Source organism: Cynocephalus volans, chromosome 1 (assembly GCF_027409185.1).
Source record: "Cynocephalus volans isolate mCynVol1 chromosome 1, mCynVol1.pri, whole genome shotgun sequence".
NCBI lineage: Eukaryota > Metazoa > Chordata > Mammalia > Dermoptera > Cynocephalidae > Cynocephalus > Cynocephalus volans.
Genome location: NC_084460.1, coordinates 122,987,570 through 123,008,721, shown reverse-complemented (window position 1 = coordinate 123,008,721; position 21,152 = coordinate 122,987,570). Strand labels below are relative to the sequence as shown.

Sequence of the window (21,152 nt, the reverse complement as noted above, 5' to 3'; positions counted from 1 at the left end):
AATTAATATATAAATTCACACACACACACACATACACACACACACACACACAAACCGGGGGGGGGGGGAGAAGATATAACAACCACAATTATTTGAAGTTGATACGACAAGCAAACAGAAAGGACATTGTTGGGGGGGAGGGGGGGAGGGAGAAGGGAGGGAGGTTTTGGTGATGGGGAGCAATAATCAGCTACAATGTATATCGACAAAATAAAATTAAAAAAAAATAAATAAATCCATATAAAAAAAAATAAAAATAAAAAAATTTAAAAAAAAAAAAAAAAAAAAGAAGACTTAGATTCCTAAGATTTGGGACACTGCAGGGCTGAAAAAGCCAAGAACTTTGATACTCCAAATGAAGAGAGCTTCAATGGTGATGATAGTACTGGTGTCTCCTGGGCTTGTCTAGCACGGTCTGTTGACAGTTCTCACCAGCTCACAGTGTGAGTCCATTGGCAAAGTTCACACTACGGGTAGTGTTCCCCACTGAGTCTATTGTCTGAACTGCCTCAAGGCAGTGGCTGTTAAGCTAAGGATAGGGAGATGGGCAGAGCCCAGAGGCCAGTAGGTAAAAGACCAAAATCTTGAGGCTTAAAAACTTTATGGAGACAAGACCTTTGACTGGGTTATAAAGACACAAACTTGACCAGATGCAAATAGGCCTCATGCCTGGTGAGTTTTTTATGAAACTGTATTACTACAGAAACCACAAATTTGGCTACAACGGCCCAAGTGCATGCTAGCCTGTAAGGCAATCCATGGCACCCTGGTAAGGCAGTGGGCCTAGAAATGGCCAAGGGCCTCAGTACATGTAGAAGATTTTCCCAGAGCGCAAAGCAAGTGTTACTCCACTCGCAGAATAGGGAGTTCTCATTATCCAGCAGCATGTGATGAGTGGTGTGGACCAATGACTATTGTGTGTTTTCCTTTTCCCCTTTCAAAACCGGAATCTGGATTGCAGTTTTCCTGCTCCTTCTCATATCACTATTTAATGAGTATGTTGGGGCCATGCCTTGCCTTTAAGCTTTAAGAGAAAACTGTCTGAACTTGAGGCTGATGATGAGACTGGATAAGACTTTGAGGCTGTCTTCCTTGGGAGGATGGTGTGTGAATAGATGTTTTGGGAAGAAAGATGTTTATAGATGTTGGGTAGGCAATTAGTAGTGTCTGCCCCAAGACTGAAAAGAAGGTAATTGCTAGATTTGGAAAATAGTAGGATAGTAATGCTCTTAGTGAGAGTAGTTTAAGTGGGTGTGGATTACAGAGAAGCCAGTTTAGGAGCAAATGAAAGTTGTAGATTTTTAAGACTTTGCTAAGGAAGGGACCATACTGATCATCACTTTACTGGTGATGCACCCTTGGGAATTCATTTATCTATTTTTACCCCTAGAAATTGTATATGTTCAATTTTTACAAGTATTACCTATGTTCTCACTGGGACAAAGAAAAGATGATTTCCAGACCCTTTGCTTTCTAGAAACCAAGAGTACTGGAGCTGGCTCCACAGCAAGGATCATTCTACATATTTTGAAACATAAAGATCAAGAGCCACATAGTTAATGGATTAGGTCAAATCAAGCTGCACTGCTAGGAACCCCTCCATGATTGTTACTTAACTCCTTAGCATCCTTTGGAGAGATCTACAGCCAGAATTTTTCATCGGTGATTGAAGAGGAAAGGGGACAATATAGCAATTAAGTATGCAATATTTTTGTACAACCGAAAAGAGACATGAAAGCTACACTTAGCACTCCTATGGCTGAGAAGAATCTTAAGACGTTATACACTTTACCTGCCAGATCATACCTAATTCATTCACTAACAGACTACAGGAAATAAAGAAGATGGAAGAGGAAAAAACTTTCTTAAATTTAGGAAAATGCTGTTTTAATTAAGGGATGAGGATGGTTTGGTGGTATTGGTGATAATTTTGTTGAAATAAGGGGGGAGGGGGAAGCCCCAAGGTGCACTCTGCAGATAAGACACAGAAACACAGAAATGAGAAAAACAGTGAACTGTATATCTTACTGCTCACACTTTCATCAACATAAAACACAACATCAACAAAATATATGGGGTTGGCCAGTTCACGCAATCAGTTAGAGTGCAGGTCAAGGGTTCAGATTCCCTTTTTTTTCAGCTGCCACCCCCCTTCCCACCAAAAAAGAAAAAGAAAAAATGCAACCCTTTCCAAAAGACTTTACCTCTAAATCCTGGTCACAAATAATCTTCTCCCCATAGCAGCAACAAATGCTATTCATGAGCCATTTGCTGATATCTAGTCACCAATTCCCACATAGAGCCCCAGATGATGAGGGGCTGACACCTACCACAGGGCACTGAGTACATTCTTTGAAAGCCAACTCTGCATACCACGTTGCAGAACTGGTGTGGGACTTGTTGAAACAACCTGCGGCTCACAGGTTCCCTACACGATCTCCCTTCCATCATTTTCTTCTTTCTTTGGAAGGCAGCCAAGAGAATCGCATTGTCTATCTTCTCCACCTATAACCAAGGAAGAGAAAACTGAAAAAGAGACTGGAGAACTGCTTCATAAATTTTTTGTTACACTGTTTCAAAACTAAAAGTGCTTATCTGCACATTACTTTGCATACAACTTGTTTTTCATAAAAAGTTGCATAAGAGTCTCTCATGCCCTTAATACTCCCCTAGTTTGACTTCCATCTCTTCAAAATTCCCTGCCCCTCCTTTGATAAATTCATTTAATAAAAATTCACTGAGAAATCACTATGTGCCAGGCACTGGTAACACAGATGTAGTCTTAACCCATTTAAAGCTCAGTTTAGTGAAAGATAAAAATAGGTAAACAATTGCAATACAGTGTGACAAATGCTATTCCATTTCTTTTCTTTTGCTCTGAGATGGGCAGATAGCTCTTTCCTGGATCTTGAATCTGTGCCTCTGTACATCCTGACATCATTTCTACCTCCTGATTCCAAATGTGCCCCTTGTGCCTACCCTTCCCTGCCCTCCTTGCAGTCTTACTCCTCGGATTCCAGGTCAATGCGCAGTTGGCTTCGAGTCATCAGGAAGTGAGCCTTTTCTTTTTTTTTTAGCTGTAAAACTAAATTAATAGTAAGATGAGCCTCCCCTTAATTCAGTATACCTTTATAACCCGCAAACCACATTTCGCAAATTGTTTCTCTTGATCCTGAAGTTCTTGACTTAAAGGCACTGTACATTTCAGAAATGTGATATTTTGTTTCATTTCATCCTGGTTTTTTGGTTGCTGATAAGTCCATTGTCCTAAAAATGAGAAACACAAAACTTTGCCTCAATGCCCTGTAAGAGGGGGAAAGTTTGTAAAGAAATTTAATGAAGCAAATTCTAGAAATTTGGAGGAAGAGATTAGCCAGTTTAAATTGTATGCTTCATATTGTTTAGGACATGCAAGTAGCGCTCTAATACTATGAGAAGTCATGGGATAAAATAGAGGGGTAATAAATTTGTCTCCAAATGATTTGGATCATGACACTGAGGGCATGTGAGAAAAAAAGATACACACACACACACACACACACACACGCCCTCCCCTACAATCAATAGTGTAATGATGATATACAATTGTGTTGCGCATAGGAAATGTTTGTATTTTTAGCCAGGATATGCCTATCAACAAAAAGAGATTGGCACAGAAAACATTAAGGGATGCTGGAAAACAATATGTCATTTATACAACATTTAAGAATTTCCAAAGAGATTTGTCATCTCTATCTCATTTGATCATTACAGCACCACCACCGAAATAATATAATTTTACAAATAAAGAAATTGAAGTTCAGAGAAGTTAAGTAACTTTCCCAATATCACATAGCTAGTAAGTAAAGATCTAAGATTATAAATCTGGCTTTTACCAGTGCTTTCTGTAAGGGGACAAGGCAAATACTGGAACAACTATCACTCATATAACACCCAACCGAGAAGAACAAAATTTGGAGATTAAGAGTCCATGGTGTCTTGTCTTTCCTCCATCCCTCCTTTCCTTTCCTTCCTTCTTTCCTTCTCTCCTTCCTCCCTTCCTTTTTTAAATTCAGGGGGCAACCTGTTTTTGTCCAAGGGATCTCCTTATTGGACTAAATATACAGATGGACAAGTGGAAACCCAAAATAGGCTTGTTTTCTCTTGGTTTCTTCTCAGTTTGACTTAAGACCAAGTAAGTATATTAAAATGACTTAACCTCCAGTACATTATATAATTAAGTGGGCTCAATTTAACCACAAAAAGCAGATTATAACTGTTGGTGGAAATGTAAACTACTGAAAACAGTGTGGAGATTCCTCAAAAACTTAAAAACAGAATTCCCATATGATCCACCAACCCTACTACTGGGTATATATTCAAAGGAAATGAAATCAGTATGTCAAAGAGATATCTGTGCACCCATGTTTACTGCAGCACTATTCACTGTAGCCAACATGTGGAATCAACCTAAGTATCCATCAACAGATGAATGGATAAAGAAAATGTGGTATATTTATACAATGGAATACTATTTACCCATAAAAATGAATTAAATCCTTTCATTTGCAGCAACATGGATGGAACTGGAAGTCATGTGTTAAGTGAAATAAGCCAGGAACAGAAAGATAAACACTGCATGATCTCACTCATTTGTGGAATCTAAAAAAGTTGATTTTACTGAAGTAGAGAGTAGAATAATGGCTACCAGAGACTGGGAAGGGTAGGAGGGGAGAGGAGGATGGGGAGAGGTTGGTCAGTGGGTACAAAATTACAGTTAGGTACGAGGAATAAGTTATAGTGTTCCATTACACCATAGGGTGACTATAGTTCACAATAATTACTGTACATTTCAAAATAGCAAGAAGATTGTGAATGTTCTTAACACAAAGAAATGACAAATATCTGAGGTTATGAATATGCCAATTACCTTAATTTCATTATTATACACTGTATACCACGTATTAAAACATCACACTGTACCCCATAAGTATGAACAATATTATGTGTCAATTAAAAATAAATGAATTTTTTTTTTTTTTTTTGTCTTTTTCGTGACCGATACTCAGCCAGTGAGTGCACCGGCCATTCCTATATAGGATCCGAACCCGCGGCGGGAGCGTCGCTGCGCTCCCAGCGCCGCACTCTCCCGAGTACGCCATGGGGTCGGCCCCAAAAAATAAATGAATTTTTTAAAAAAAGAAATGAGAGTAGAATAGGTTACCAGAGACTGGGAAAGGAGAGGGGGTTGAGGAGAGGTTGATAAAAAGATACAAAATCACAAAGTTACAGTTAGATAGGAAGAATAAGTTCTGGTGCTCTAGGTTGACTACAGCTAATAATATTGTGTTTTATATTTCAACATAGCCAGAAAAGAGGATCTTGAATGTTATAACCATGAAGAAATGCATTAGATAGGCTAACTATTCTGATTGGATCATTATACAATATATGCATGTATTGAACAACAAACTGTACCCCATAAAAATGTACAATTTAAAAAATAAATAAATTCATTAAAAAAAAAAGGGCAGGTGATAAATCCAGAGAAACTCACTAGAGGACCCAGTAAATCTGAGAAAGCAGGAAGGACAAAATTCCATAGCAGATGAGCTCCAAAGTCAGGAAACTTCAAAGGAAGAGACTAAATTAAATTTGGAGAGCAATAGCTCACATTTATAAGGTATAATATTAGAGTTCAGTTCACATGAGTTCAACAAACATTTACTGAGCTCCTACTATATGCCAGCACTGGGCTGGGCAATGGAGACCCAAAAGTCCACCAACTTCTGCTGTCAGAAGTACTCACCAGGAAGGATAAAAGAGCAGCATAAAAGGGAGATATGCCTAACTTCTATATTTTTTAAATTTTATTGTTCTGATGGATATTTGATGTTCCCTATAATAATGCATTTCAAAATTATCCATTTTGTTGTTAATAAAGATAGTAACCGATTAAGAGAGGGTGAGTTTGCGTGAAACTCTGAAACACTGCTGTGGAATAATATGCTTAGTCATCAACTACCAAAAATGCCATCTTTCAGTGGTACAAGGGACCTACGAGACTATAAATTTCCAATAGCTGGGAGAATGGGTCAACCTTATGAATGCAGTTAAAGTCACAAACTCTATAGGAGATCAATGTTTCTTTGTCTCCTGTTCTCCTCCTGAGCTGACTCTGGTGTGTTTAAATATCCACATTCATGACAGTTCAAAAACTAAGTAGAAATCGTAATCTTGGTTCTCATGTTTATGTATTATTTTTACCCAGGTTTTTTGACACTGGGTTTTCTGTGGAATGTGGCTACAACATTTGTTGCAAACTCCCACTCACTTTGACTATTTCTTCCTGAATTATTTTTGTAAACACATGATGAAAATAAGTTGTCCTTGAAAATTTGCATTCGAATTTTTGGACCTCTTAATAAACCCATTCTCCACATTACAACCAGGGATCTTTCTAAAACACAAGTCTGATCTTATCTTTGCTTAAAATCCTTCAAGGTTCCCTATTTGTTTTAATAAAAATTCTGACGTCTTGCATAATTATGAAAATCTCTTTCTATGACTGGCTAACTTCCACTTGTTAGTCAGTTCTCCATTTATGACACCTCCTGTGAGAAGCCTTCCCTGACCTTGCAAGTCTAGGTCAGGGGTCTCTCCTAGGTGCTCCCACAGTACTTTTACTCTCCTCTATCATAACTAACCTGCTTGCTTGTCAGTATTCCCAATTAGACTTTGAGCAGGAACAATGTCCATCTTGTTTATCACTGTATCCCCTGGACCTAGCACAATGCTTGACACATATCACGGGTGCAATATGCATTAGTTGAACAAATGAATGACATAATACTCTGTCTCCCATGGTAGCATTTTGAATGGTGTAATTTCCTAGTTAGCTCTAGGGCTCTGTTAAAGGGATCTCTCCAGACCCAGATTTCCAGTTATCCTGATGAGTTTAGCCCCACTGAATGGGAGACACTTGAGTGTACCTCAGGGTACCAGTGAATAATTTCTTTGGTGAGAGGCTCATAGTAATTGTAGGGTTCCTAATGCTGTCAGCAGCAAATAAATGCACTGAGCAAATAAAACTCAGTAAAAGAAATAAATCAGGTGGAAAGTGTCTACATTTGAATGCTCCATCTGTAGAATTAAAGATGTACTTTTGTGTTTTTTCCCCAGGGCCTGGGCTTGGGTTTTACCCTAAGTTTTCCATGTAATTGCCTTTTTTAAGCAATCTATATCATCATAAGTAAATCCAATCAAGTGTGTGTGTGTGCGTATGTATTTTCACTTACTGATAAATAACCCTGATGGCAGAAAGAGAGCCAAAAATAGTTCATAAAAGTGTATGACAACACAGAACGAGAATGGTTTGCCCTCTCCTCTCCCATTTTATCTCTTACCAACATACATGCGTGCATGCTCATACCCAAAAGAAGGAAGAGTTGGGAGAGCTGGTTTTTTAACTTAACAGAAAGTTACTCACCTGACAAGATCCAAAGGGCTCGCTCCCTTTTTCCTGCCACTTCCTCCTGAACTTCACACAGCATATATTCAATGTTCATAACCACCTCAAGGAGGTCAGCACGGGCTCCTTTAATCTCTAAATTTGCCTTTCCCGGACTGATATTCTCTGAGATCAAGACACTTGAGGTTTCCTGAAGCTGAGACAAAATGTCATGTTCCTTTTTCCCAAGGTAGAGAATATGATTATTCTCAATGATGTGGTGGTCCTGGAGGGTCAGTATCCTTTGGATCCATGCACTGGCCTCACACATCTCTTCTTTGTTGAGTCCTATCAGGTTGATGGCAGGTGATCCATCTTCAAGCCCATTTTCCCTTTTCTCCTCTTTTATCCACTGGGGGACTGAAACAACTATCATAAGCAACCACAGAAGGCTGGTGGGTTTTAAAACAGTGCAGAACAAAACACCATGACCAGTTTACTCCAAGGATATTGTCACTGTTATCAGTAGTAGCAGCTCCAATTAAGTACCTATCTCTGAGAAGTGTGCTGGGTATAAATGCACGGTTTACATTCTCCTTGGGCACGTACAGTTTAGCTTAAAAGGGGTTGGCTTTATTATATCTTGCCTCTGCTGTGTTGCCTTTGTCAATTCACAGATGAGTTCACCTTGTGATCTCACCCTGGATGTTAACCGTTATTTCCTGCTGAAAGGGATTTTCCTTAACCTCTTGTTACTACTAGCAACAAACATCCCTGAAAGCCATAGAGCTTAAAGAGTGAAAATTCTTTTTACAAAAAAACAAACATATATTTCTAATTACAAAGATAATACATGTTTACTATTGAAAAATTGGAAAATTATCAAAGTAAACAAAAGGAAGAAATACCCATAATTCTACTACCTGGGATTCCTTATTATATCTTGTCTGTGTGTGACAGGACATTATGGATCTCTTACTGTTTAAAGGATAGATCTGGGCATCACCCCTCCCCATCTTCACAACAAGCATTTTGGAGCTTAGTTGATGCTGCTGCTGCTGCTGTTGCTGCTGGGACACAGTATATCCTAGCAGAAAAGAAAATGGGACCCAGTTCCAACCTACCCACATGTGCCCCACTCCACAAGAGGTAAAGATGTTATATAAATATATAAAATAAAAGAAGAAAACTCCCTGATGAATTAGGGTGACTCTGAACCCAAACTGCAAAACAAGGGGCAGTGGACCAGGTAAGAAAGAATTCATAGGTGAAGTAATATCTAAAATATATAAAGAATTCCCTCAAATAATTAAGAAAAAAAAAAAGCCAACCCAGTTGGGAAAAAAAATTCACAGAAAAGGAAACAAATGACCCATATATCTGTGAAAAGATGTTTATCTTCATTGGTAATCAGGGAAATGAAAAATCACCCACCAGATTGGCAAAAATTCTTAAGTCTGACAATATCAAGTGTTGGAAAGGATGCAGAGCAACTGGAAACCCTATATATTCATGACAGATATAAAACTAGAACAACCACTTGTATAATTCAAAGAAGCTTTCGCACTTGTACATCAGGAGATGTGTACAAGAATGTTCAAATTCTTGTTGGTGACAGCAAAAAACTGGAAATAACCCAAATATCCTTCAACAATGGACAATTATTGTAGCAATGAAAAGGAATAAACTTGGACTCATGAATGAGTCTCAGAAACATATTTTGAGGGGAAAAAGTAAGTTGAGAACTTGTGTTCTAGGCAGTGTTCCAAGTGCTTTACATGTATTATTTTATTCAATCCTCACAACCCTAAGAGATAGGTACTGATAGTACTCCCATCTTATACATGAGGAAATTGATTCAGAGAATCATGGTTATAGGACTAGTAAGTGGTGGCTGTGAAGCTAACAGGTGTGGGTGTCTAACTGCATCCAGTGCTCACACAGTCTGCCTCTCAGTAGTGATCCCAGGACAATAGTGGTAATTAGCATCTTTCTCCTGATATTGTAGTTGGGTGGTACCAGGAGCTATGAAACAGTACAAGGACACACCTAGTAATAAGAGGGGAAGGATGGTCTCCCTTTGAGTAAAACTAAAAGCCAATGTTTTGGGCAACAGTAAGAAGTGACAGGGGGTTTTTAACTGGAGCATACTTTTTTTTTTCCCCTTTAACTCTTGTTCTGCCTAGAAGCTTAGATTACTTTTTAGGAGAAAATAAAAACAACACATGGTGATATTTCATTTATCCATCATTACCAGGAGAGAATAACTGTTCTTCTTGATAACTCAATTGTTCAAATCACTAAAGGATACTCTTCTAGCACCAAAACACACTTAATTTGAGCTAGTTATTAGCTAAATATTTCTAGTGGGAATACACTTCTCTGCCTTCCTAAATAGTTTAACCTTTCCTCAATAATCTGAGATGATCATCATTAATCATTATTAATGTCAATTATTGTCCTGTGCTATATAATTCCTTTACAAAGGTACTCAAGAATTACTAAAGTAAATAGTGACACTTGCCCCTAATATTTCAGATTAATGACATATAGACCTTTGTATGCTCCTTTTCTATATTATCCTCACCTAAAACTCTTACCTAGCTTACCTTATCTAGCTACCTGTACTCCTTGCAGTTCCCCAAACACACACTGCATTTGTTTGCTCCTATGGGTTTTCTTCACCGTGGGTGCCCCTCACACACACATACCAGCTCTGACTATTGAAGATCTTGCCATCCTCAAAGTCCAGCTTGGAACCATTTTCATCCATGAAGCCATTCTTGACCCCTTCCAGTCAGAAGGAATCTCTCCCTCCTCTGGGCCACCTGGGGAGTTTGTTCATCCTCATTCACTATTTATCTCCTAGCATTTGATTAATGCTTTGCAATTACAGAACATCTTTACATATAAAATCTCCAATTATCCTCACAATGGACTGTTATTATCATTTTTACAAATAAATAAACAGGCTCATAAGAAACACAGTCCCAGACCAGAACTTTTAAAGTTCCCCGTTCTTCATTTCCAGCACTTCTGTGCCACTGGACATTCCATCTCAGTCCACTCAAACCCTACTAAAAGGAATGGATTATAGAACAAACTCAATCCTTCTCCAACCCCCAACAACCAGAACTGGTTTAGTCCAGTGATCCCAAACCTGGCTCAGTAGCAAAAGTGACTAGGTAGCATTAAAAATAGCCAAACCCAGAGTTCCTTTATCACAATCCGTAGAGTTGTGGCCTATGCACATCTGTGTATTTGTGTTTGTTTTTTAAAATTTCCATCATGATCAAGTGATTACTCAGGCTTGAGTAGCATTGGGTTAACCCATTTATCTAGGATTACTGACATGTGTTTTCTATAATTACTAATGAGTAACCCCAGTTATATTTTCAGAGCAGAAAGGGTGCTTGGCTTAGCCATCTTATGGAGGGCAGAGCTTTAAAAAAAAAAATGTATAGACATGTATTTGTGAATGAACTACCCATACTGTGGATTATCTACTGCAACTTAGTCTCCCTCTGTTATATCACCAAACTGGACTGAGCAAGAATAATATCAGGGTCAGGTATAGAGCAGGTTGGTATCCAAACAGGGGCACAATGAACTATATTTGGCTTATTTATTCCGTTAATTCAGATGATCGAGAACAGAATGAACCTATGCTGGAAGCCTCTACATGTAGGCCTGTGAATTTCTTACTTACAACTCTTATTGTTGAGATTCAGCATCTTGGACTTCTTTACCATTTCAGCACTGAAAGCCTACCAGAAGCAAAAACATAGCAGAGAGTTATAAGCAAGGCTTATAGCCATTATCAAAATCTCTCTATCTGCACACACAGCACTTGACCTCAGCCATCCACTCTGTCAGTCCCCATTCCCACTGCCACAAATATAAAGCAACCTTTAGGAAAGTCCTAGGGTAGAGTATCACAATCTATTAGACTATGTAGGGGAAACAAGTATAGGAAAAAAGAAAAAAAATCTGATATTTACAAAAAGAACACTATATTTCAAGGCAAAATATAATCTTCATTCATTCAACAAATATTAATGCCCTGACTATTGCATGTTAGGCACTGAACTAAACCTGTGGATATGTCACTAAAGAAGACAAATATAGGCAGATGCTCTTGTAATTAATAAAACACAAATTCATTTTAAAAAGATATACACACACCAAACTTTGGAGATTGAATAAATTATCTGTTTTTATGAGTTAAAGTGCTTAAAATTGTACCTGGCACATAGTAAGCATTCTGTATATGTTAGCCATTGTAATTACTATACGAAAGTCTATAGACAAAGATTGTGCATATGGCCATTCAAATCCTTTAACATAGTGTCTATTGGAAATAACACATCTCTCCTAGGGTTTGGAACCAACACATGCATTTCTCTTCTTTGTTCACAGTTGATACAACTGGCAGTACAAACAGTCCCTGACTGATACATTCAATAGAAACTTGCAATTGGAATTTTGAATTTCAGTCTTTCCCCATTCTGTTGATATGCAGTACTGTCCTCTCTCCTGATGTGGGGCAGTGGAAGCAAGCCACACCTCCCAGTCAGCCGTGCAATCATGAGGGTAAACAACTGATACTGTACACTACAGTATACTGTATTCAATAAATCACATAAGAACATGAGATATTCGATACTTTATTGTAAAATAGGCTTTGTAGTAGATGATTTTCCCCCAATTGTAGGCTAATGTAAGGTTCTGAGCACATTTAAGTTAGGCTAGGCTAAGCTATGATATTTAGTAGGTTAGGTGTACTGAATGTATATTCAGCTTAGGATATTTTCAACTTATGATGAGGTTATTGGGACATAACCCCATCGTAAGTTAAGGAGCATCTATAATTACTTCGTTGAAAAGACAGTAATTAATGAGGTAAAGACTAGATTTTGCTTTGCACTTGAACTTTAACAACAGGATATTTTCTTCACAAATTGCATTTGCAGCTGATATTTCCAGAGCAAAAAGTGCTCGATCTTACTACCATATTTAGTACGTGGAGAGATCATGACAGGATAATTCCCTACCCTGCATATCCAAGAACTTGGAAATAAAACAAATGAGATAACATTATCTGCTGATAAATAAACTAATAAGAACTGTCATATCTAATGCATAAAAATCAGCTGTCTCCAGAAGTCACTTTAAAAGACAAGATGTGTTACAAGGTTAGAAATCATTAGGCAGGCATTTGAGTTAAATGTGGAAAAAAACTAAACCAGTAGCAATAACACTGAAGACAAAACGTGTGGATAACAAGCAGGTAGTCTCCAAGGAGTTTGAAAAAGTGGACCCAAATGGTAAGAATTTGGCAGTGTTTTTCCATCTCTGTCCATGAGTGACCAACATCTCATCTGAGAGATGTCAGTAATGTGTCCTAGAGAAGGTGTTCCTTATTCTGAGACATAAAGCCTGGCACAAGGTAGATATATAACAAATATTTGTTAAATAGCAATCCATCCCCTTTTATAGATACTCAACTCCACCCAGGACCCTTATCATCATGAAATACTGGTGAACACAAGTACTCCAGTCAGCTGGAGAATCATTTACTCACTGTCAATTCTGAATTGGAAAATATGAGTATGAATATAAATATCACTTTACTATATATTTAATGTAAGTTGGTCTTCTGGAGTCAGGTCAACTCTGGATGTCTGACAAATCCATTTCGTGAGGACTTATGTAAGCTGCCCTTTGACCTTTCTGTACCCACCTCTCTCATTGCAAGACTTATTTAGGAAGAAAAGATGTGCTTGTTAGAACAGAGGGGTGTTCATATGCATGCACACACATCATACCTTCATGTGGATATAATACAGTATTAATGTTGAAAAAGCCTGAAGGAATGGTCAATGTTCACCATGTAATGTAAGTTACTATGTGAGATAATTCTCTCCTTTGAGTTACAGAACTGAAAGATGTATCATTTCTCAAGTTATTTTGGGTTGGCTGGTTAGCTCAGTTGCTTAGAGCACAGCCTTGTAACACTAAGGTCAAGGTTCGGATCCCTGTACCAGCCAACCAGAAAAAAAGGAAATATTTTTTCTGTGTTTTGTTTAATGGTTCAGAACACAGGCTTTAGGGGCACAGACAGACCCAGGTTAGAATCTTGGTCTGGCCACTTGACTGGCTGTGTGCATATTAACCTCTGGGTTATATTTTCGCATTTCTGAAATGGAAATGACAACAGTGGCTTCATCACAGGATGAAGGGAGAATGAAATGAGACAGCTTCTTGTAAGTACAGTGCCCAGCAGATGCAATCAATACATGACAGCTATTTCTATTATTAGCCCCTAAGGGAGCCCTCAGACTGTGGTTGATCTTTCCACTTTTCTAGAACTGCTGTGTACTTTTTGTTTCTATGATGGAGAGAATGAACCTTCTTTTCTAGACATGGTTGATTCCTCTTGTAAGGATATGGTGCTTCATAACCATATGAAGGGGCTGGCGGGTTAGCTCAGCTGGTTAGAGCACAGCCTTGTTACACCAAGGTCAAGGGTTAAGATCCCCATACCAGCCAGCCACCAAAAAAAAGCAAACAAGCATAAAATGATATTAAAAACAACAACAATAACAACAAATAGCCAGTTCAGGGATATGCTTTGGTCATGGCACCTATCTGGGTCCAGTGACTGTCGTTTGCTTGGGGAAAACTGGTGAACTTTATTCAAAAGACAGGATGATTCATTTTCTCAAGAAGGTGAGCTCCTTCATTGGGTCATTCACCATCCTCTTGCCAGTTAGTTGTGGATGACACACAGTGGTGTACTGGAGTTGGCTTATGTTGGATCACGAGAGCCCACTGTGAACATCTCTTCCAACTCCGCCTTCAGTGATGTCACACTGACATCTTGAAAGCAGCCATGGAAATGAGCAAACGCTACAAATCTCCCTTTCTAGTCGGGTAGCAGAATAAGGATTTTTAAACTTGTTCCAGGAAAGAGCAAGCTGGAACAAGTATAAATTCATTTCCTTGTGGGGAGAGATGAAATGGTAACCACGTACATGGAGTAGGCCACGAGGTAGGAGGACGAGCAGCAGAGAGCTAATGTTTGCAGCCACTCTGCCAGGCACTGAGCAAGTATCACTAGCAGCTGGATGTTGCTGTCGGCAGAATCAGAAACCTATGTCTTGAAAACCTATCTTAAGGTGCTGTATCTTATTTCATTTTCTTTTTATTCTTCCTTAACATCATTATTGTCTTTTTTGAAAATGCCAGCTAAGCAAGGATAAAGCAAAGAGATGGTTGGCACTTTAAGGGCAGAAAAGCACAGCAACATATACTAATTCTGCTGAATATATCAGAGACTTATTAACATATTAGGAACTCAGCTTGATCTGTCCACTCTAAAACAAAAAGCTGAGATGAAGTGAAAACTAAAGAAGCTGGACACGCAGATTTCTGCACCCAGACACAGTACCCTATACACATGTCCCTCCATTTTGTTAGAACACCACTGATTTCCCTCTGAGGTCACCTACAGATGAGTTAATAAAGAACGGACTGAATTTGAGGATGGTAGTACAGGGGTATGGCAAAAGTAGCCAGACACACCCCTGCTGTCAAAGACCTTATCATTGGAAAGAAAAGAGGAACAATTCACTTGATTTAGTAATAACTCAGCACGCAGTGAACTACAGCTCATTGCAGTTGATATAATAACAGCTAACCTTCATGGAGGGCTTACTGTGTACCAGGTATTGTTCTAAGTGTTTTAAACATATATTACCTAATTTAATCTTCACAACAGCTCCATCAGATGATAGTTACTGTTCCCATTTTAAAGATGAGAAAAGTGAAGCACAGATAAGTAAACCAACCTGCCCAAAGTCACACAGCCAGTAAAAGGCAAAGCTGAGATTGATGGAGATTTTAGAGGGGAAATTGATTGACTGACTGATTGATTGACTGAAGAGAAGACAGAGAATTTGTTTTAAATACATTGGATTTGAGATGACAGGTATCCAAGTGGTAATGAGAGGATTAGAGATGCAGGTCTGAAGTTGGTTCAGAAGACAGGAATTTACAAAAGTTATGGCAGAAGTCCTAAGAATGGTTGTGTTTTTGGAGAAAGAGAGGAGAGAGAGGAGCGGAGGACCCAACGTGGAAACTAGGAGGTTGCTTACTTTTTAGGAGCAGAGGGAAAAATAAATGCCAGCAAATGAAAAGAGAGAAGCTAGGCAGTGGAGTAAATATGGCTTCTATAATGAAATTCTTTACTAGGGCAGAGGTGGGCAAATTATAAAAATTAAATTTCACTAAGTTAGAATACCACCACAATGTAAAGCACCTAGCCCCGTGTCTTACATTGGAGATAATAAACAGATGTTGAATGAATGAATGAACAAACTGTATTTCTAAGATACTAACTTACCTTATATATTTCCGGTTCTTGTGGGAAAATCACAAACTTTATGACTAAGTGTTTTTTCGAATGGGCTTTGGCAAATGTTAAAACTTCATCAAACATAATATCTGCTGCTGTATCCTTCGCTATGTTAATGCATCCAGTCCCAAGGGCAGGAAAGGATATGGAAGTTACGTTTAGCTCAATACATTTTTCCAAACACTTCTTCACTGCATCTCTCAATATCTGTAGGAGAAATACAAATTTAAGATCAGACTTTGAGTTAAAAGTAAGACTTCACTTTCCCCTTGAGCCTGTCTATATTTTACAATGCCAACTTCCACTCTCCCTCAGTCATGTCCATGCTTCCTCAGCAGGCAGAGAGGTTTCATTCCATAGGGAACCCACTAGAGCTATCAGGTAGATGATGAAGAATGAAAGGGCTAAGGAACTGAAGTAACTGAGTGGCCCATTTTGTGCTATTCAGGACAGTGGGATTGTGATTCCTACCAGTTTATGTGGCCTTGCTCATCTCCCAAGTTCAGAGAGTCAACCATCAGTTTATCCCTACTCACCTGCCACTTCCAGGTCAACATACAGAGCTCTTGAAAGCTTAGAAAGGGGACAGAGATTAAAATAAGAAAGCATCTATTCAAGGTCATTAAGATCTATCATGTAAGTTCTCCTGGAGAAGTTCTAATATTTCTGGCAGACTTAAACTTCCATCAACTTTTCAACATCAAATTGAATACGAATATAGGAAGGATTTTTCTGTGGAAGGACCTTGGAAAACTGAGGGATAGAGAGTGACTGGAGGGCCAATTTGGGATTAGAGAGCTCTCTAGACAAGAGAAGACAAGAAATGGTGAAGAAAAAAGACAAGGGCAGAGAAGGGGACTGACTTTCCTCTTTCCACATCTGAGTGGGTTCCCCCTGTTCTTTAATGCTTATATTTTATGTGCCTCAGGTGAAGAGTCAGCTAGAGAGCCAATCTCCACTGCAGGCACGAGTGGGAAGAGACAACAGGTAACAGATTTGACTGGAATGGTGCTGGAAGGGAAATGCCAACTCATCCTGGGATTTGACACATGGAAAGAAATATGGAGAAGCTGAATCCCCCGCCTTAGGAAAAGGCTTACAGGGTCACTGGTGTAATGAGATGAACAGGTGTACAGACTGAGGGCGCTCTGATGTTTCGGTGCCCATTTGCAGTATACCCACTTGAAATAGACATACTGTATTAGTTCATTTCTGTTGCTTATCACAAAATGCATGGAACTGGGTAATTTATAAAGAAAACAAAGTTTATCGCTCACAGTTTTGGAGGCTGGGAAATCCAAAGTTCAGGGAACACATGTGGTGAGGGTCTTGGTGGTGGCGACAGTGACCCAGGGTTCTCACATTGCAAGACAGTGGAAGCAGAGAGAGCAAACTTCTCATGTGGTATTCTCTTTTTAAATCCCTTAGAAACATGCCCGTGACCACCATTTTTAATCCATTCACAAGGGCATGGTCCTACAATCTAATCTTCACTTCAAGGCCCCACTTTTCGATTACCATAATAGGACTTCCCACCCTCTTTATACTGTCACAGTGAGGACTAAGTTTTGGGGGGACATTCAACCCAAGGCACAGGGGTTAGGTAACATTTTAAATTAAACTTCGTAAGATAAATTGTGGCAACTATACTTGTTCAGTGTTTCAGGTATTTACAGGGGTAAATATTCCATAAATGTAATGAAACAATGCAAATTTAACAAAGACTGGATAGATTACGGAGCTACATAAAGATAAATTTATTTTGAACTTACCAGATGTTTAGAGTAGCTTGATTGCCACAATACATGGTATATATATTTACAGGGCAATTTAAATCCTTTCGTGACCAGTACCAACTGGGAACCTAGAAACAGCTTACAACTTTTGTCAAATTCTCTTTCCAATTCATCTCCTGCATGTTGTAGAATTGATTTTGACACAGGTCCAACTTTAAGACCAGATGGGCTTACAGAATTAACAATTACATCTGTCTGAAAAGGGAAGAAAAGAAAAAATTCACTGTTAAATTCCTTCTTCTTAAGTGACGAATTTAAATCTTTATTTTCCTGATGAGCTTTGAAAAAATCTTTTTGAAGATCCTAAATCCAAAAAAGTTCACTTAATAATGGGTAGAAATTTCCAAAGTGATCATTTGATTGCCATGAGCTATTTGTTCTATTCAGAAATTATATAAAGAAATGATGATATCATTTTTATTGCAAATATCTGCTAGCCCTGTGCTGAATTATACCACGCATATTTCTAGAATCTCAGCATTCCCTGTGATTTGTTTTAAGCTGTAGCAATATATGGTTTCATTCTCCACCATCACTTTTTGCTATTTCTGTGTGGGTTCTTTGTTTTGTTTTAAATAGACAGGAAATAAAATTTCTCAGGAAATTTCTACCTCATAATGTTTTAAGGTAAGTAGTACATGGTTAAAGAAAGTCCAAATGAGACAAAAATGTCTTCAATGAAAATAGGCCTCCTCTTGGTGGGGTCCCAGATCCCCTATTTACCCACCCATCCTACAGGCAACCACTTTTACCAGTTCTTCATCTATCTTTTCAGAAACAGACTGTACATATACATGGGTTGTATTTTAAGTAATATCATCTCCTAATTAGCCCTTAGAACTGTGCTAAAGGAGGTTGTGTCCTTCCTTCCCTCATGCCCAAATACCCCTGATCATCCTATGGCTTTGGCTTCCTTTGGGGGTAACTTAAGTACTTCTCATGGATGTTCATGAATGCTTCACTTTGAAAGTGCAATCAAAAATTGCAATTTTGGGGCACTGGCACCCTTTAAAAATTTTAACGCTTCTAATGTTGTTGGCATAAATACTATAAAATATTTTGTATTAGGTATAAATACAATAAAATTTCAGTTAAAGGGATAAGTTATTCAATTAGGATGTTTCCACTGTAATTTTAAATTGGTATATTAACAACTTCTCAAATAAATATTTCATTTCATGGGGTCCCCTCAATTTTCTCTCTAATTGTCTTATGGCAATAAGTGGTATTTTTACAGATGATTAAATCTATTTTTTTGGCCACAGGAGAGTCAGAAGTATGACATCACTGATCCAGAAAAAAAAGAATATAGCTTTATATTCTTTCTCTCTCTCTGCTGCAGTTCCAGCTCCCTGCAGCCCCATCTTCTTATTTATCATTAATTTGCTGAACACCTAGATGCATCCCCAGACCAGGCCCTGGAGCTACAGAGATGAACAAGCCATGATCCTCCAACACCATGATCCTCAAGGTGTTCTCTGCCTAGCAGGGGAGCTGCACCAACTCAGAAACATCTAGGGTCACTGTTACCCTGATTCCCGGCCCTCCCTGCCAGGACACTCGCCTTTGTGCCCAATGAACCCCAGCTAAGTGCTAAGTCACACGCTGCACTCTCCACAGCCCCTGGCACAGAGCTATACTCACAGAATGTGACTTACAGCTCCACCTGGGTCTCCTGACTCTACTCAAGCCCATTATTATCTGTCTGTCAGTTCCTCTGTGTCTCTCTGATCAAGTTACTCTAACTACCCAGAAAGCTTCCCCTCCTGCCAATTCATACCACCATAACTTGAGATCAGATTCAAAACTCACATCTTCTGAAGTAATCTTTCTTGGTCTACTACATTCCACTCATCACAAATTTACATACTCTTAAATAAAGTTTTGTTTACTATTAATAAGTTGCTTCAGAAATGTTGAGATGGTTTGTCTCCCCAGTGAGATTTTTCAAATAAAGAATCTTTTTTACATAAAAAGAATATAATGGATTTTAAGTTCCTTGGGATCAAAGATTGTTCTATTTCCTCATAAAGCCTAAGAATAGCAATAGTAATAATAATTACATTTATAATGTGCCAAGCACTATTCTAAGCATTTTATGTGTATCAATTCCAGCTCTATAAAGTACTATTATTATCCTTATTTTACAGATGAGGAAACTGAAGACCAAAAGACAAAGTTAACATACTTCAGGTCACCCAGTTAGCACACGGCAAATCTGGTATTCAAATTCAGATGGGCTAGCTCTGGAGACTATACTCTTAACCCTAACAAGATGCTTTCTACAGAGTGTTGCATAGTATATAGTCAAAACACTTAATAGGAAATTAACAATTCAGGGATCCTCTTTGGCAGTGCAAGAGAACAGAAACGAAGACTTACCTTCTGCATTTCAATGTGGCCCTGGACAATCTGGAGCATGAGGTTGTTCGTGACCCTAATACTGAAAGGATGGGTGGTGGCTTCTTGATTCATCCAGGATCCTAATTTATTCTTCCCAAGGATGAGTTCTGAAGTGGTTTTAAAGGCAGCAACAGTAGGGTCCTCATTGCTCACCAGGTGAATTTCTTTCAAATTACTGGCCACTTGCTTCTCTTGGAAATAAGTCTTGATAGTTTTTACAATGGTCTGTGTACACAAATCCAGAGGGAATTGGAAAATCCCTGAGCTCACAGCTGGAATCGCTACTGTCTTAATGTCATGGTTATGACCAACATAATTCAGAATACTTACAATGGCCTTTTGCAGCTTATGGATACATCCCTGTCTATCCCTCTCCACCCACCGAGGCCCAACAGCATGGATAATCAGTTTGCAGGGAAGCTTCCCTGCTCGCGTGATAGCTATCTCACCAACTGGTATTTTACCAAATTTGGCAACAAATCTTCCACTCTCCTCTTGGATTTCAAGGCCACCAGCCTTCACCAGGGCCAGAGCCAGGCCTCCCCCATGTAGAAGTTCTTCATTGGCTGCATTCACCACAGCATCAACAGCATGTCTGGTGAGGTCATCCTTCCAGACAGATAACTCTAACTCAGGAGTCAGCATTGTACTGAAGACTTGCAGGGACTTGGTGTTACTTTCCAGGACTGGAGAGACCAGCGTAGAGATACAGCCAAACTTATTCTGGAGGACTTCACACAGCAGACTCTCATTATTTTTTAAAATTCTGAAGTCACTGTGATTAATGGGAATTTTCCAACTATAGTTTTCTCCAAGAGCATCAGTCCCTGGAAAAGGAGAGAAGATTAAAAAATAAAGAAATGAGCCGGGGTTACTTTGAGAAGGCTGTAATTCCACCTCATGCCAGGAGACTGCATTTTCTATGTGCAAAAGAGAGATGAACTTCCTCTAGCCCCCTTCCTGATTCTCCTTCTCACCTATCCATGTAACTACACCAAGGATATCCAAGAGTTTTCAACGTAGGTCACCTATAAAGTGCCTGGCATATAATAAATACTCCATAAGTGATAGTTACTGTGATACAGATGATGAGAAAACTGTGTAT

The 21,152-nt window shown here is 38.8% G+C and overlaps 1 protein-coding gene across 3 annotated transcripts in view; it reads right to left on the bottom strand.

Annotated features, from left to right (window-relative positions):
• Positions 1–21,152, bottom strand: part of PARP9 (poly(ADP-ribose) polymerase family member 9) — a 30,950-nt gene that overhangs the window by 3,946 nt on the left and 5,852 nt on the right. The window contains exons 4-11 of one of the 3 annotated variants that reach the window (XM_063098219.1): positions 20,027–20,874; positions 17,621–17,839; positions 15,837–16,055; positions 11,139–11,196; positions 10,141–10,257; positions 7,469–7,849; positions 3,128–3,267; positions 2,331–2,505 (exon numbers count right to left, since the gene is read on the bottom strand). In XM_063098219.1, coding sequence (XP_062954289.1) covers positions 2,331–2,505; positions 3,128–3,267; positions 7,469–7,849; positions 10,141–10,257; positions 11,139–11,196; positions 15,837–16,055; positions 17,621–17,839; positions 20,027–20,874 — 2,157 coding nt within the window. Of the gene's footprint in view, positions 1–2,330; positions 2,506–3,127; positions 3,268–7,468; positions 7,859–10,140; positions 10,258–11,138; positions 11,197–15,836; positions 16,056–17,620; positions 17,840–20,026; positions 20,875–21,152 lie in introns of all 3 variants that reach the window. The other 2 variants (XM_063098225.1, XM_063098228.1) reach the window with 2 other exon arrangements.